This window comes from Rhinolophus ferrumequinum, chromosome 13 (genome assembly GCF_004115265.2).
Source record: "Rhinolophus ferrumequinum isolate MPI-CBG mRhiFer1 chromosome 13, mRhiFer1_v1.p, whole genome shotgun sequence".
NCBI lineage: Eukaryota > Metazoa > Chordata > Mammalia > Chiroptera > Rhinolophidae > Rhinolophus > Rhinolophus ferrumequinum.
Genome location: NC_046296.1, coordinates 9580234 through 9597437, shown reverse-complemented (window position 1 = coordinate 9597437; position 17204 = coordinate 9580234). Strand labels below are relative to the sequence as shown.

Sequence of the window (17204 nt, the reverse complement as noted above, 5' to 3'; positions counted from 1 at the left end):
ATTTTCTTATAATTTTATTGAAATATTATTCATGTACTATACAACTCACCCATTTAAAGTATACTATTTGTTTTTCTATATTCACAGAATTGATTGATCATTACCACAGTAAATTTTACAACATTTCTAACACTCCAAAAAGAAACCCCATTAGTAGTCACTCTCCATTTCTGCCAAACTCTCCCCCACTCCCACCCCAGCTCTAGGCAACCACTGGTCTACTTTTTGTCTCTATAATTTGCCTACTCTGTACATTTTATATAAATGGAACCATACAATACATGCTTCTATGTGAGTGGCTTTTTTTACTTAGCATAATGTTTTCAGCATTCATCTATGTTATAGCATAGCATTTCTTTTTAACTGGCTAATAATATTCCATTGTATGGATATATGTACTTTATTTCTTTATCAATCTATTGATGGATATTTGGGTTGCTTCTACTTTCTGGATACTGTGAATATTGCAGCTATGAATATTCATGTACAAGTTTTTGCCTGGACATATGTTTTAATTTCTCTTGGATCTATACTTAGGAGTGGAATTGCTGGGTCATCAATAACTCTATGTTTAACCTTTTGAGGAACTGCAAAACAGTTTTCCAAAGCTGCTGCACAATTTTACATTGCCACCAATGGCATATGAGTGCTTCAGTTTCTTCATATTACCATTATATCTGTCTTTTTCATTATAGTCATTCCTGCTGGTTGTGAAGTGGTATCTCATTATGATTTTGATTTATATTTCCCTGATGGCTAATGATAGTGAATGTCTTTTTATGTGCTTATTGGCCATTTGTATATCTTATCTGGAGAACTGTTTATTCAGATAATTTGCCCATTTTTAAATTCAGATAATTTGATCATTTTACTATTAAGTTATGAGTTCTTTATATATTCTGGATACAAGTCTCTAATCAAATATATGATTTGCAAGAATTTTCTCCCATTTTTGTGGGTTGTCTTTTCATTTTCTTGATGGTATCCTCTGACGCACAAAAGTTCTGGATTTTGATGATATCTGTATTATCCATTTTTTTCTTCTGCCGCTTGTGCTTTTTTGGTGTAAGTCTAAAAACAAACAAACAAACAAACAAAAAAGAGTTGCCTAGTCCAAAGTCACAAAGATTTACCCCAAAGTTTTCTTCTAATAGTTTTATAGTTTTAACTCTAACACATTTAGGTCTTTAATTCAGCTCACATTAATTTTTGCTTATGGTGTGAGGCAGGGGTCCAACTTCATTCTTTTGCATGTAGCTATCCAGCACCGTTTGTTGAAAAGACTATTCTTTCCCTATAAAATTGTCTTGGCATCCTTGTCAAAAATAAATTGACCATAAATGTTCGATTTTTGAACTCTCAATTCTATTCCATTGATCAATATCTATTCTTATGCCAGTAACACACTGTCTTGAATACTGTAGCTTTGCAGTAAGTCTTGAAATTAAGAAGTGTGACTCCCCTGGATCCCTTGAATTTCCACATGAATTTTAAGATCAGCTTATAAATTTCTACAAAGAAGGGATTTTGATAGGAATTGCTTTAAATCTGTAGATCAATTTTGGAAGTATTGTCATTTTAAAATATTATCTTTTCTGGTCTATGAATATAAAATGCCTCTCTATTTATTTAGATCTTCTTGAATTTTTTTCAACAATGTTTTGTAGTTTTCAGAATATATCTTTTGGGCTTTTATTGTTAAATTTATTCCTAAATATTTTATTCTTTTTGATACTATTGTAAGTGAAATTGTTTTAAATTTCATTTTGGAATTTTCATTATATATCTAGTACACATGAAGAATATACATAAAGAGTATGTATATACATATAGTATATATAATTAATTTGAATATTCCTTTGTAATTAAGATCCTTCGTAATTAAAATATAGCAATATATATATATTTAATTTAATTTTTAAACGTGTTTATTAAAATATAGCTAATATACAATATTATATTAGTTTCAGGTGTATACAATAGTTACTCAACATTTATATACCTAAAGATGTGATCACCATGATAAGTCCAGCAACCGCCTGACACTGTAGCATGCTATAACAATATTATTGACTATATTTCCCATGCTGTACATTACATTCCCGTGATTTATTTGTTTTATACCTGGAAACTTGAACCTCTTATTCCCCTTCACCTTTTCCCCTCACTTTTTAAATTTTTCAGTTACAGGTGACATTGAATATTATTTTATATTAATTTTTCAGGTGTACAGCATAGTGGTTAGTAGACATTTACATAATTTAAGAAGTGATCCCCCTGACTAGTCTAGTAATCCCCTGGCACTATACATAGTTATTACCATACTATTGACTATATTCACTATGCTTTATTTTACATCCCCATGACTACTTTGTAACAACCAATTTGTACTTCTTAATCCCTTTCCCTTTCCCACCCACCCCCAATTCCCTCCTATCTAGCAACCATCAAAATGTTCTCTATATCTATGAGTTTCTTTCTGTTTTGTTTGTTTATTTTATTCTTTAGATTCCACACATAAGCAAAATCACATTGTATCTGTCTTTCTCTGTCTGACACACTCCACTCAGCACAATACCCGCCAGGTCCATCCAGGCCACTGCAGATGGCAAGAACCCATTCCCTTCCATGGCCGCGCAATATTCCATTGCATATATGTACCACCTCCTCTTTATACATTCATCCATTGATGGACACCCAGGCTGCCTCCATATCATTGTAAACAATGTTGCAATGAACATGTGAATGCACACATCCCCTCAAAGTAGCATTTAATGTTTCTTAGGATAAATACTCTGAAGTGGGATTACTGGGCCCTTCATTGTCTCTTCTTATAGCCTTTGTTTTAAAGTCTATTTTGTCTGGTATAAGTATTGCTACCCCAGATTGGTTTTTTTTTCATTTCCATTTTCATGAAATATCTTTTTCCACCCCTTTACTTTCAGTTTGTGTGTGCTTTTCGATCTGAAGTGTCTTGTAGGCAGCATATGTAAGGGTCTTGTTTTCTTATCCATTCAGCCACACTATCTTTTGATTGGGGCATTTAATCCATTTACATTTAAAGTAATTGTTGATAGATATGTAGTTATTGCCATTTTATTATTCATATTTCTTATCTTTTCTTTTTCTTTATTTTTTTTTTAAAGTTTATTGGGGTGACAATTGTTAGTAAAGCTAAAGTTACATAGATTTCCGGTGTACAATTCTGTATTACATCATCTATAAATCCCATTGTGTGTTCATCACCCAGAGTCAGTTCTCCTTCCATCACCATATATTTGATGCCCTTTACCCTCATCTACCACCTCCCACCCCCCTTGCCCTCTAGTAACCACTAAACTATTGTCTGTATCTATGAGTTTTTGTTTCTCATTTGTTTGTCTTGTTCTTTTGTTGCTTTTGGTTTATATACTACATATCAGTGAAATCATATGGTTCTCTGCTTTTTCTGTCTGACTTATTTCGCTTAGCATTATAATCTCAAGATCCATCCATGTTGTCACAAATGGTCCTATTTCATCTTTTCTTACCGTCAAACAGTATTCCATTGTGTATATATACCACAACTTCTTTATCCATTCATCTATCGTAGGACATTTTGGTTGTTTCCATGTCTTGGCCATCATAAACAAAGCTGCAATGAACATTGGAGCACATGTGTCTTTATGGATAAATGTTTTCAGATTTTTTGGGTAGATACCCAGGAGAGGGATTGCTGGGTCATATGGTAATTCTATTCGTAATTTTTTGAGGAACCTCCACACTGCCTTCCATAGTGGCTGCACCAGTCTGCATTCCCACCAACAGTGTATGAGGGTTCCTTATTCTCCACAGCCTTTCCAACACTTGTTACTATTGGTCTTGTTGATGATAGCCATTCTAACTGGGGTGAGGTGATATCTCATTGTGGTTTTGATTTGCATTTCTCTGATGATTGGTGATGTTGAGAATTTTTTTATATGTCTATTTGCCATTTGTATGTCCTCTTTGGAGAAATGTCTCTTCAGGTCCTCTGCCCATTTTTCAATTGGGTTGTTTGTTTTTTTGTTGTTGAGTTGCATGAGTTCCTTGTATATTTTGGATATTAGCCCCTTATCAGAGGCACTGTTTGCAAAAATCTTCTCCCATTCAGTTGGTTGCCTCTTTATTTTGTCGATGATTTCTTTTGCTGTGTAGAAGCTTTTAAATTTGATATAGTCCCATTCATTTATTTTAGCTTTTACTTCCCTTGCCTTTAGAGTCAAATTTATAAAATGCTCTTTGAACCCAAGGTCCATAAGTTTACTACCTATGTCTTCTTCTGTGCAGTTTATTGTTTCAGGTCTTATGCTTAAGTCTTTGATCCATTTTGAATTAATTTTGGAACATGGTGACAGATAGCAGTCCAGTTTCATTCTTTTGCACATGGCTTTCCAATTCTGCCAGCACCATTTATTGCAGAGGCTGTCTTTTCTCCATTGTATGTTTTTGGCTTCTTTGTCAAAAATTATCTGTCCATATTTATGTGGTTTTATTGCTGGGTTCTCAATTCTATTCCATTGGACTACGTGTCTGTTTTCCTGCCAATACTATGCTGTTTTGATTGTTGTTGCCCTGTAGTACAAGCTAAAGTCAGGGAGTGTGATACCTCCAGTATTGTTCTTTTTTCTTAAGATTACTTTGGCTATTCGGGGTCGTTTGTGGTTCCAAACAAATCTGATGATTATTTTGTTCTATTTCTTTAAAAAGTGCCGTTGGGATGTTGATGGGGATTGCATTAAATCTGTATATTGCTTTGGGTAATATGGCCATTTTAACTATGTTGATTCTTCCAATCCATGAGCACAGAATGTCTTTCCATTTCTCTGTGTCTTCTTCAATTTCTTTTACAAATGTCTTACAGTTTTTAGCATATAGGTCTTCCATATCCTTGGTTAAATTTATTCCTAGATATTTTATTCTTTTTGCTGCAATTGCAAAAGGAATTTTTTTATTTCTTTTTCTGAGATTTCATTGTTAGTGTATAGGAATGCAATGGACTTTTGTACGTTGATTTTGTAGCCAGCAACTTTACTGTATGCTTTGATTGTTTGTAATAGCTTTTTGGTGGAGTCTTTAGGGTTTTCTATATATACCATCATGTCATCTGCAAAGAGTGACAATTTAAGTTCTTCATTCCCAATTTGGATACTGTTTATTTCTTTCTCTTGCCTGATTGCTTTGGTGAGGACTTCCAACATTATGTTGAAAAGCAGACATGATAGGGGACAGCCCTGTCATTTTCCTGAATGTAGAGCAAAGGGCTTCAGTTTTTCACCATTAATTATGAGATTAGCTGAGGCTTTGTCATATATGACCTTTATTATGTTAAGGTATTTTCCTTCTATACCTATTTTATTAAGTGTTTTAGTCATAAATGGATGTTGTATCTTGTCAAATGCTTTTTCTGCATCAATTGATATAATCACATGATTTTTGTCCTTTATTTTGTTTATGTGATGTATCACATTGATAGATTTGCAGATGTTCAACCATCCTTGTGCCCCGGGGATGAACCCTACTTGGTCGTGATGAATAATCTTTTTAATGCATTGTTGCATTCGATTTGCTAGAATTTTGTTTAGGATTTTTGCATCTGTATTCATCAGAGATATTGGTCTGTAGTTTTCTTTTTTTGTGTTGTCCTTACCAGATTTTGGTATCAGGGTAATGTTGGCCTCATCAAATGAGTTAGGGAGTACTGTCTCTTCTTCAATTTTTTGGAAGAGTTTGAGCAGGATTGGTATTAGATCCTCTTTGAAGGTTTGGTAGAATTCACTAGTGAAGCCATCTGGTCCCGGACTTTTGCTTTTGGGAAGGTTTTGGATGACTGTTTCAATTTCGTTACTGGTGATCGGTCTGTTTAGATTTTCCAGTTCTTCATGGTTCATCCTAGGAAGGCTATATGTTTCTAAGAACTTGTCCATTTCTTCTAGGTTATTGAATTTGGTGGCATATAGTCCTTCATAGTATTCTTGGATGATCCTTTGTATTTCTGTGGCATCTGTGATAACTTGCCCTTTTTCATTTCTGATTTTGTTGATTAGTGTCTTCTCTCTTTTTATCTTAGTGAACCTAGCCAAGGGTTTGTCAATTTTGTTAATTTTTTCAAAGAACCAGCTCTTCGTCACATAATTTTTTTCTATTGTCTTTTTGTTCTCTATTTCATTTAGTTCTGCTTTGATTTTTATTATTTCCTTTCTTCTGCTGACTTTGGGTTTCATTTGTTCTTCTTTTTCTAGTTCTTTAAGGTATAACGTGAGGTTATATATTTGGGATTTTTCTTGTTTCTTGAGATAGGCTTGTAATGATATAAATTTCCCTCTTAAAAATGCTTTTTCTGCATCCCAAAAATTTTGGTAGGATGTATTTTCATTGTCCTTTGTTTCTATGTATCTTTTGATCTCTCCTCTAATTTCTTCTTTGACCCGGTCGTTCTTTAAAAGTAGGTTGTTTAATCTCGTATTTGTGTTTTTTCCTGCTTTCTTTTTGCAGTTGATATCCAATTTCAAAGCCCTGTGATCAGAGAATATGCTTGGTATGATTTCAATCTTCTTAAATTTGCCAAGATTAATTTTATGTCCCAATATATGGTCTATCCTTGAGAATGTTCCATGTACACTAGAAAAAAATGTATAGTCTGAAGTTTTAGGATGAAGTGCTCTATAAATGTCAATTATGTCCATTTCATCTAACGTGTCATTTAGGGCTGCTATTTCATTATTTATTTTCTGTTTGGATGATCTATCCATAGCTGTCAATGATGTATTTAGGTCCCCTAGTATAATTGTGTTTTGGTCAATTTCTCCCTTTAGTTCTGTTAGTAGTTGCTTGGTATATTTTTGTGCTCCCTGACTGGGGGCATAAATATTGATGACTGTTATGTCTTCTTGTTGTATAGTCCCCTTTACCATTATGAAATAGCCATCTTTGTCTCTTGTTACCTTTTTCACCCTGACGTCTGTTTCATCTGATATTATTATGGCTACAGCTGATTTTCTCTGGATACCATTTGCTTGGAGTGTCAATTTTCACCCTTTCACTTTGAGTCTATGCTTGTCCTTGTAGCTGAGATGGGTCTCTTGGAGACAGCATATGGTTGGGTTTAGTTTTTTGACCCAGTCTATTACTCTGTGCCTTTTATTGGTGAGTTCAGTCCACTTACATTTAGGGTGATTATTGATATGTGAGGATTTCCTATCATTCTATCTTTAGTTTTTTTTGGTAAGACAGTGTCTCCATTGTTTCTTTACCTTTTTGTTGTTGTCTATTATTTCTGTGTGGTGGTATTCTATGATGTTTCCCTCTGTTTCTTCTTTTATTACAGTATATATTTCATTTCTGGATTTTCTTTGAGTGCTTACCCTTAAGTTTACGTAAAAGAAAGTTTGATATTTAGAGTATTCCATTTTCTTCAGCACACCTACTTTCTCCATTCCCATATTCCGGTTCAGGCCTTTACTCTTCCCCTTTTTTTGTTTTGGTTGCCACAGATTGTCCCTGTTAATAGTGGTCGAATAGCTTCCTTTAGTATTTTTTGTAGTGTAGGTCGTATATTAGAAAATTCCCTCAGCTTCTCTATGTCTGGAAAGGTCTTTATTCCTCCTTCATATCTAAATTATATCTTTGCTGAGTATATTATTCTTGGCCATAATTTCTCTCTTTCAATAATTTGAATATTTGGTTCCACTCCCTCCTGGCTTGTAGAGTTTCTGCTGAGAAATCTGATGATAAGCTAATGGGCTTTCCTTTGTAGGTTATCGTCTTCTTTTCCCTGGCTGCCTTGCGGATTTTTTCTTTGTCATTGATTTTTGACAGCTTCAACACAATGTGCCTTGGAGAAGGTCTGTTGGGGTTGAGGTAAATAGGTGTTCTATTTGCTTCTTGGGTTCAAGGATCCAGTTCTTTCCACAAGTCTGGGAAGTTCTCATCAACTATTTGTTTGAATATATTCTCTGTTCCCTCTCTTTCTTCTCCTTCTGGTATGCCCATTATTCTTATGTTGCTCTTTCTGATGGAGTCAGAAAGTTCTTGTAGAGTTCTTTCATTTCTTTTAAGTCTCAAGTCTCTTTCTTCTTCCATCTGTGTCATTTCCAGGTTTCTGTCTTCGATGTCACTGATTCTTTCCTCCATCTGGTCAACTCTACTACCTAAGCTGGCTATTTCATTCTTCATTTCTTCTATTGAGTTCTTAATCTCCAGAAATTCTATTTGGTTCTTTTTAAAATTTCAATCTCTTTGGTAAAATATTCATGTTGTTCTTTGTGTTTCTGAGTTCATTAAACTGCCTTTCTGTGTTTTCTTGCATCTCGTTGAGCTTTTTAAGAACTGCAATCTTGAATTCTCTGTCATTTAAGTCACATATTTCCATATCTTTAAGTTCATTTTCTGGAGACTTTCCACTTTCTTTCTGAGCTGTCTTGTTGCTTTGGTTATTTATGGCAATTAATGATTTATTATTTCTCTTCCTAGACATCCACAGGAGTGTGTTCTGCAACAGGTTGATAGGAAGAGGTCTTTCTTTTGTTTTCCAGTACGTGTTTGTAGAATGTTTTATTTTCTCTCCAACTGCAGCCTTTTTTTCTCTCTCACACTGTAGTGTTATGTTTTCTCTGCACTATTCCAGCTTCTCACACAATGGGGAGATTCCCGGGAAGGCAGGCTTCTCCTCTGTTAACAGTTCACCTGGGTCATAGGGCACCGTGTCCCTTTGGGTATGCAGAGAGCTTTTGAAGTTCCAAAGCTCTTCCTGCACCAGATTCAGAGCCTGCGTGTTTCAGCAGTTCGGTTTACTCCTGCAGGGATCCACCCAGATAGGTGGCGACAGGGGTTCAGTGAGCTGTGAGAGGTGGCCCAGAGCAATGGCAGCGACCACCACCACAGCCAGTCCTGCTTCCAAAGCTCCCTCACCTTTGCTGGAACCAGCCAGGCTGCAAACCTTTGTCTGCGGACCACAGCTCTCAGAACTGCAAATATTCTGTTCTTTTGATCTGACACTGCTACTGTTCTGCCTCTAGGACTGGGCAGGTGGGGGCAGGGCAAGCCTCGGGAAGGTAGAGAGGGTGCAGCTAGTCTCAGTGCCTAAGGCTTCCGTTCTCTGCAGCAGTGAGGGCTTAAACCATCGTTTTCAGCCTTCTTCCCTCAGTCTTTTCTCCGAGGTCTCTGCCGTGAGCATTGGGTTCAGCTGTGTTATATGCTGTTCCTTCAGCCCTGTGGACCATAAATGGAGCCCTAGCAGTCTGAGTTTTTCCCTCTCCCGCAGCTGCGGTAGTTCCGTGATGCAGCGAGCTTGGAGCACTGACCTAGGTCTGTGTCCTGTGCCCTCGCGGCTCCGTCTCCACATTTCTCCCTTCCCTCCTTCCCTGCTCGCGTGATTCGCCCACCTTTATGTGAATTCAGTAGTGAGACTCTTCGTCTTGCCTGTCTGCTGTGCAGGAAGTCCTTTGTGGCGTTATAGTTTTTCAATTTGTTGTAAATTTCAGAGGAGATTTCCAGAGGCTCACCTCACGCCTCCATTTTTATGACCAAGATTTTTCTTTTTCTTAAAGAGGTCCCTTTAACATTTCGTATAATACTGGTTTGGTGGTCATAAACTCCTTCAGCTTTCTCTTGTCTGGACAGCTCTTTATCTGTCCTTTGATTCTAAATGACACCCTTGCTGGATAGAGTAATCTTGGCTGTAGGTCCTTGCTTTTTCTTATCACTTTGAATATTTCCTGCCAATCCCTTCTGGCCTGCAAACTTTCTATTGAGAAATAAACTGACAGTCTTATGGGAGCTCCCTTGTAGGTAACTAACTGCTTTTCTCTTGTTGCTTTTGAGATTTCTTTGTCTTTTACCTTTGGCACTTTAATTATGATGTGTGTTGGTGGGCCTCTTTGGGTTCATCTTGTTTTGGACTCTCTGTGCTTCCTGGGCTTGTATGTTTACTTCTTTCACCAAGTTAGGGAAGTTTTCTGTCATTATTTATTCAAATAGGTTTTCAATTTCTTGCTCTCTCTCTTCTCCTTCTGGTACCTCTATAATGCGAATGTTTGGTATGCTTGATGTTGTCCCAGAGGTTCTCTTTTTTTTTTTAATTGGGGAATATTGGGGAACAGTGTGTTTTTCCAGGACCCATCATCTCCAAGTCAAATCGTTGTTTTCAATCTAGTTGTGGAATCATTGTTTTCAATCTAGTTGTGGAGAGCGCAGCTCACTGGCCCATGTGGGAATGCAACTGTTGATGTTGGTGCAATGAGCAGTGTGCTCTAACCAACTGAGCCAACCAGCCGCCCCTCTCCTCATTTAAAATTTTTTTTTTCTTTTTGCTGTTCTGTTTGAGTGTTTACTGCTTGCTACCTTATGTTCTAAATAACTGATTCGATCGTCTGCTTCATCTTATCTACTATTGATTCCTTCTAATGTATTCATTTCAGTTACTATATTCTTTACTTCTGATTTTTTTATGCTGTTTATCTCCATTTTTATGTTTCCTATCTCTTTGTTGATATTTTCCCTGAGATCATGGAACATTTTTATAACCAGTGTTTTGAACTCTGCATCTGGTAGATTGCTTATCTCCATTTTGTTTAGTTCTTTTTCTGAACCTTTGTTTTGTTCTTTTATTTGGGAAATGTTTCTTTGTCTCCTCATTTTGGCTGCTTCCCTGTGTTTGATTCTACATAATATGTAGGGCTTCTCTGTCTTTCAGTTTTAGTAGGACGGCGTTATGTACCGTGTTTCCCTCAGATTAAGACCTAACCAGAAAATAAGCCCTAGCATGATTTTTCAGGATGACATTCCCTGAACATAAGCCCTAATGTGTCTTTTGGAGCAAAAATTAATATGAGACCTGGTCTTATTTTGGGGGAAACACGGTAGTAGATGTCCTGCACATGCAGCTCTTCTGCATTTATCTTCCAAAGTTAAATGTTTCCCCATACGCTTTCTGACTCAGTCACCAACTCCCAGATGAATAACATTGATTTTACATCTCTGAAGTATTGGCACTAATTTCAATGCATCTGGCAAAAAACTCAACTTAAATGAGATTCAACAACAACAACAAAGAAAAGCTCATATAATAAGGAAATTTAAGGGATGAATACTTTTATGCATGTCTGATTACAGAAGTTCAAATGATATCTTGTCATCTTTATTTTTTCCTTTTTCCATCTTTCAGTTCTATAAATCTGTGTCTGTTTCATTCTCTATTGGGCTCTTAAAATGAACACCACCTGCCGCTATAGTTACTGCTGGCTCTTTTAATCAAAAGACAGTATCTCTTGTTGGAGATGCTGGGGAGAACATTTATGACTCAGCTTGGCCAGATGCCCAATCCTGAACCAATGACTGCACAGCTAGGAGTACTTTGATAAGCCAGGCCTGGATATGTGCCTATTCCTCATTCCTCTGATGAAGAAAGAAAGGAGTCAGCCTTACCAAAACCATGTAAAGAGTTTCCCCAAAGAAAGAGGGATTCTATCACCAGAATAATTGTAGGTAGGTCAGAGAAAGTGTCCTGGGCAGCAAAAATTATAGCTACCTCAATTTTTTACATATTGAAACCCACCATCAAAATGACAATCCTGCTGATAACGTAAAAGAATGCTTCATTTTTATCCCCTTCAATGTTTACTGTTGATATAACAGCCCAAGAATGAACCACCTAATGCAGATCCATCTGAAATTTGCTAACAGCAGAAACAACAAAGGGGGCTGGGGACAAAACACCTTCAATCTTTCTTATTTTCACAACAGCTTTCACATTTGCCCTTTATGCTGACAACCAGATATTGAGGTTAAGCTAAAGCAAAATGTTAGATAAAATTTTCTAAGAAATTACTTTAGCTTAACCTCAATATCTAGTTGTCAGCATAAAGGACAAATATGAAACTGTTGTGAAAATAAGAGAGATTGAAGGTGTTTTGTAAATATAAAATATAAAAATTTCTTATACTTTTTCTTCCAAAAAATTCCCCACTGTCTAACTCACTTTTTGGCAGACCATCAATGTCAGTTATGTTCTCCACCTGGATCCTTACTATTTGTCCCTTTACTGAATAGAACTTGTATTTTTGCTTCCAGGACTTTCTCCAGAGTACTGCACACTCCTTTGCTTTCACTGCTCCATTTGATTACATTCTTATCCTACTCCTGTTAGTTGTTTTAGTTTCTCATTTCAATTCATGGACTTAGCCTCTAAACTTTTGCTTCTTTTTTATTACGCAAATTCCCCCATGAGATGAACCTTGAGGACTATGTGACTTCCCAGGTATTTTCTCACAAATCTCTCTTCATTTAGGACTCTACTAATTACAATTTCCCTTTATTTGTACTTAGAATAAATGCACTAAATGTTGGTTTGAATAACTGTTGTTTGTCCTGTTTTGGAAACTCCTAGAAAAGTATATAACATATAAACCAGTGTCACATACAAATAAATTAATGTTAAGTTTTTTTTTATATAATGTAACCGCTTCTCCTTTGATTAGATTAGCAGTCAGACAGAATGGCCTTACAACATTCTTAGAACATGTCCCTTCAAAGCCCACAGCCTAGAACTCTGATTTATGATGGTGGCATAAAGAAAGATTAAGATTATATAACAGAATTTCACAAATATTTTCACTCATTCTCCCAGTTCACATTGCAAAATAGGTTTTTTAATAGTGACTGAATTTTCTTTTTCTAAATTTTTTTCTTTCCAGGCCCCATCAGCTCCAAGTCAAGTAGTTGTTTCAATCTAGTTGTGGAGGGTGCAGCTCATAGTGGCCCATGTGGGGATCGAACCAGCAACCTTGCTAACAGTATCACACTCTAACCAACTGAGCTAACCGGCCGCCCCCCTTTTTTAAAATCTTTATTAAATTTATTGGGGTGATACTGGTTAGAAAAATTATGTAGGTTTTAAGTGTACATTTCTATAATACATCATCTATATATTACATTCTGTGTTCACCATTCATAGTCAGTTTTCAGCAACTTTTTATCCACTGAAAATTTAATTTGTCTTTGGTCTATGTCATAACCTCTTAGATTAATAGATGGGCCCCTCCATTATCATGGTGACTAGACATTGTAAAGTCTTAAAGGTAACATAAAGAATCTTTTTGTGGCCATTGGACAAACCTAGTGAAATTTAAGATTTGCCGAGTCCTCTATTACTTGCCCTCAATTTCATAGCAAAAAGACATGTATTCAAAATAAAAAGAAATAAATTTAGACAAATCTGATAATTCAAAGAATACTTTTAGAACAAAATTTTAGAAGTGTTCCTGTTTAATATATGCACTTGTATTTATAGCTAAGTTAACATATAAAGCTATTTATTTTTCTTAATAAGTATCCTTGCTTTCCAAATATTTTTATACTTTTAAAAGACAGGTATGTTTTTTTTTTTAACTAAATGATGATATATTCATCTTTTGATTCAGTATTTGCGGCCAGCTCTTCTTAAAATAAATGACCTGTGTTATCAATTGAGTTTTATGAGACTTTGTTATATTGAAAAAGGTCACACCTTCTCCCTGCAAGAATTTAAGGTTGTACAAGCCTTGCGGCTAGAAGAGGTAAGGAATTTTGTCTGTCCATTCTAAGATTTTTTTTTTCCCTATCATTGCTACTTTGGTATCACTAATTATACATGTCATCAATGTGTAGGTGACTGAGCTCCTGGAAGAATTTCGAAATGAGGTGAAAGATGTGGTCAGGAAAGCCTGCCGCCTTTCTCTGAATGCTGCTGGATTTACTCCTGATGACCAGACGTATAAGGGTAAGAAGGGGGAGAAAAACTTTAATAGATCAGAAGTGGTGGCTTTCTAATTAACTCTTTTTATTTTACTTTTCTTAAGTTTAAATGGTTACCCTATTTTTCAATCCTTCCAAACTTGCTTGATAGATTATAAATTCAATGTCTATTATAGAGGGGGAGAAATAGTAAATGGTGCATTTTCCTTGCATTATCTCTGCTTTTGTGTAGTATTTTTAAACCGTTTACAGAACCTTTATTTCACAAGCATTTTATAGTGGACTCAGAGCCTCGGTGCTTAAAGGTATGTCCAACCTACTAGTACAAACAATAGGTTTATTAAAATAAAAGGACTGGATAGATCTCAGGATTGGCCCCAGCTGGCATGGACTCTAAAGAATAACTAAAATGCAGGTGGAAAAGGGAAGGAGGTGGCATGACACACAGAACAAATCCTGTTAAAGAGACTGTTGATAAACTGTGTACTGTCTTGTTGAGTTGAAATCCTTTGATGTGAAATTATTTTGGTTAACTGGACCGTTTTCTGAAGTTTAAAATATCTCATGAACAAAAGTATTGTGTTATTTTTGAATTTTATTTGTCTTTTAATCCATATTGGGGAAAAAAAGTGGAATTTTTACATAAGAATTCTTGTTGTGTCTTGCTGTTCTTAGATTATGGTAAAAAGCGAGACAGTGGAGGTCTCCTTGACATGACTGCTTACGCAGAGTCTGAGAAAATGACATACACAGAGCAGGCCAGCAAAAGGAATCATTGCACGAGGCTCACATGGTAAATGACAATTCTTTCTTTTAAGAAAAATTAGGGCATCCATCTTTCTCAAGTTTCATTAAAAGTTAAAGCCTTTATCATAGGATTCACTAATAGTGATGAGGGATGAAGAGGATGTGGTAATCTGAATACATGCTTCAGAAGTCTGCACTTCTCCAACTGCCTCCCGCTCCCACCCCAGCAAAGCAGCTGCTGGTAGTGAGGAGCTGGTAGAGAGTGGAGGCCATATCTCAAGACCAAGAACTCCTCTTTGATCTCTAAGTCTTTGTTTCCCACTAGCCCAGCCTGGATCATGGAGCAGGCTACCGTACAACATCAGGCACACAAAGATTTGTACACAGCTGCATTGCCACACAAAGGCAGTCTCCCTAAGGCAGTTTTGCAAAGGGGGACCAAGGAGGAAAGTCTCTCTTCCAGGGCCTCACCAGGGGACTCTCCCTCATTAGGGTTAGCTCTGCCATCTGCTTACCCAACTGGGTCTTAACATTATTCCAGAGTTTGGATTTCATGTCATTCTAAAGCCTCAATACTGCAAATAACTCTTGCAAACAAAACCACCAAGCATTATCTGAAATGTATGTGGCACTATAAAACACTGATTATTGTTACTCGGTGCTCACTAACTTAGTCCAACTTTTACACCTGTCTGTTTAATAAATGTTAATTGGTGCACCAGTTTATATATGAGATTAATATGTTAATAATGTCTGTGTCACCACAGAAGTCAGTGAAGCAGCCCCTGAGACCACCCTCATAAGCCTACATGTACTAGAAGCCCTTTGGGTTCCTCTTACGCAGAATAAACAGTCATTCTAAATGGCTTGCTGACTCCGCCTGCATTCTAAGCACTCAAGTACAGACACATAAAATTTGCATCTGTTAAGATCCGGAATTGTCCCCCTCAGACAGACAGAGAACCCGCACAATAATGCAAGTCACACAGCGAGGTTTATTACCAGCCGGCTGGGGTTCCCGTCTCTGCCCGACGCAGCGGGTTTTTAACAAAGACCCCAAGCACTTAAAGCCAAGGGGTTATATAGCATTTTCAAGGCCTTCCATAGCTTCTGAGAGTACAAGATAAACTTACAGGACTTACATAGTTTCAAAGAGTATAAGATTTACTGCAGGACAAGGAGACCAGGAGTATAAGATAAGCTACAGGACTTCTAGTCGCCATGCTGCAACTGCCCACATCCTGGAATTTTATAATTATGTTGTTTCAGGCTAGGGGCTGTTAACCCTGACCTTAAGATAGCAGTTCTCATGCTAACAGTCTCTTACATGCTAACAGTCTCTTACACATCTTTGGGTTAGCAATTGCCATCAAACAACATTAATCCAATATCTCAGAGGTCACACATTTACCTTTAGAATGTAAGTTATCAATGTGTATTTACTGATTTCTTCTTTAAAGCATCTTTTAAAAAAAATCTTACGGCCTTTTTGCCTAGATGAGTTAGGTGCTTTTTCCATACCAAATATATTGCTCATTAATATACGATTGAGTAGTTTGAACACCTAGCTAAATTGCTGCTATATATTTGTGTTTTAAAATGAAGAATGTCCAAAAACAACTCTTTGGGACAATAAATCTCTGATATTGTAATGTAAATGAAAATTAAAAGATAAATGATAGTTTAAAATGTAAATACTTGCTTTAGAGCTACTTTCAAACATATACAGTGAATATAGAAAACTAAAGCTGTATTTTATTTTATTTTCAAGCTTTATTCGTCTAAATGACTACCTCATTGAGAACACAATGCACGTCCTAACAGTAAATTCTGTTAACATTCTTTCGAATTATCTCACTGACAAGCTGAAACGAACACCTTCAGTAGATGTCATTCAGAAATGGATTACTGAAGAGAAGCCTGAAGTCACTGATAAAAAGGTACATTCAGACAAAATTAAGAAAATTCATTGGTTAGCATTTATTGAATATTTACTAGGCACTATGGATTATGCTATTTTCTGTGTACTGAAAAAATAGGGGAATGGATTAAAGGATTTCACAGTATAATGAGAGCCTACTGTGTGCAGATGGAATGGCAGAATGAAAATCAACATACCAACAAATATCTAATAATAGAGAAAGCATCCATTGTGCTGAATGTTGCTGTCTCTCTCATAGGAATTTGCTAAAGGTTATTCATGTGTTCATTTGACAAAATATTTCTTAAGTACCTACTCTATCATTGGATGGACCAATCCCTACCTTAGGTATTGGGTACATAGTGATGAAAAGCATAGACAGGATCCTTGTCCCCAAGAAGCTTATAGTTTGGGGTCATCGTGGGCAGGAACTGGCAGAGAGAAGCCGTCGAGGTAGTATAAATGAGAGACAAGCAATGGTTTAGAGGTGAGAAGAAGCAGATCATGGAAGCAAACCTTTGTGCTTTGAGTGGATAACCTCTTGGGAGGAAGTTGATTTTAGAGACACAGTAATTTGAATTGTTTGAAAAGTAGTAGTACACATTTGATTGGGTAGTCTCATCCCACATAACTAAGAGAGAAATCATATTATCTCATATCCACGTTTCCCAATAAGCTTTCCCCAACTCTATCCTGAATAATAACTTCATGCCAGATACCTAAAAACACTGCAAAACATGCTTACCTGGTTTCATCAAGCTTCCTACCTCCACATTCCAACTTCCTC

The 17204-nt window shown here is 36.4% G+C and overlaps 1 protein-coding gene across 1 annotated transcript in view; it reads left to right on the top strand.

Moving 5' to 3' along the window:
• DNAH6 (dynein axonemal heavy chain 6) overlaps positions 1-17204 on the top strand; it is a 249296-nt gene that overhangs the window by 33376 nt on the left and 198716 nt on the right. Inside the window, exons 7-10 of the mRNA XM_033125611.1 lie at positions 13437-13571; positions 13663-13774; positions 14425-14542; positions 16268-16436. Coding sequence (XP_032981502.1) covers positions 13437-13571; positions 13663-13774; positions 14425-14542; positions 16268-16436 — 534 coding nt within the window. The remainder of the gene's footprint in view (positions 1-13436; positions 13572-13662; positions 13775-14424; positions 14543-16267; positions 16437-17204) is intronic.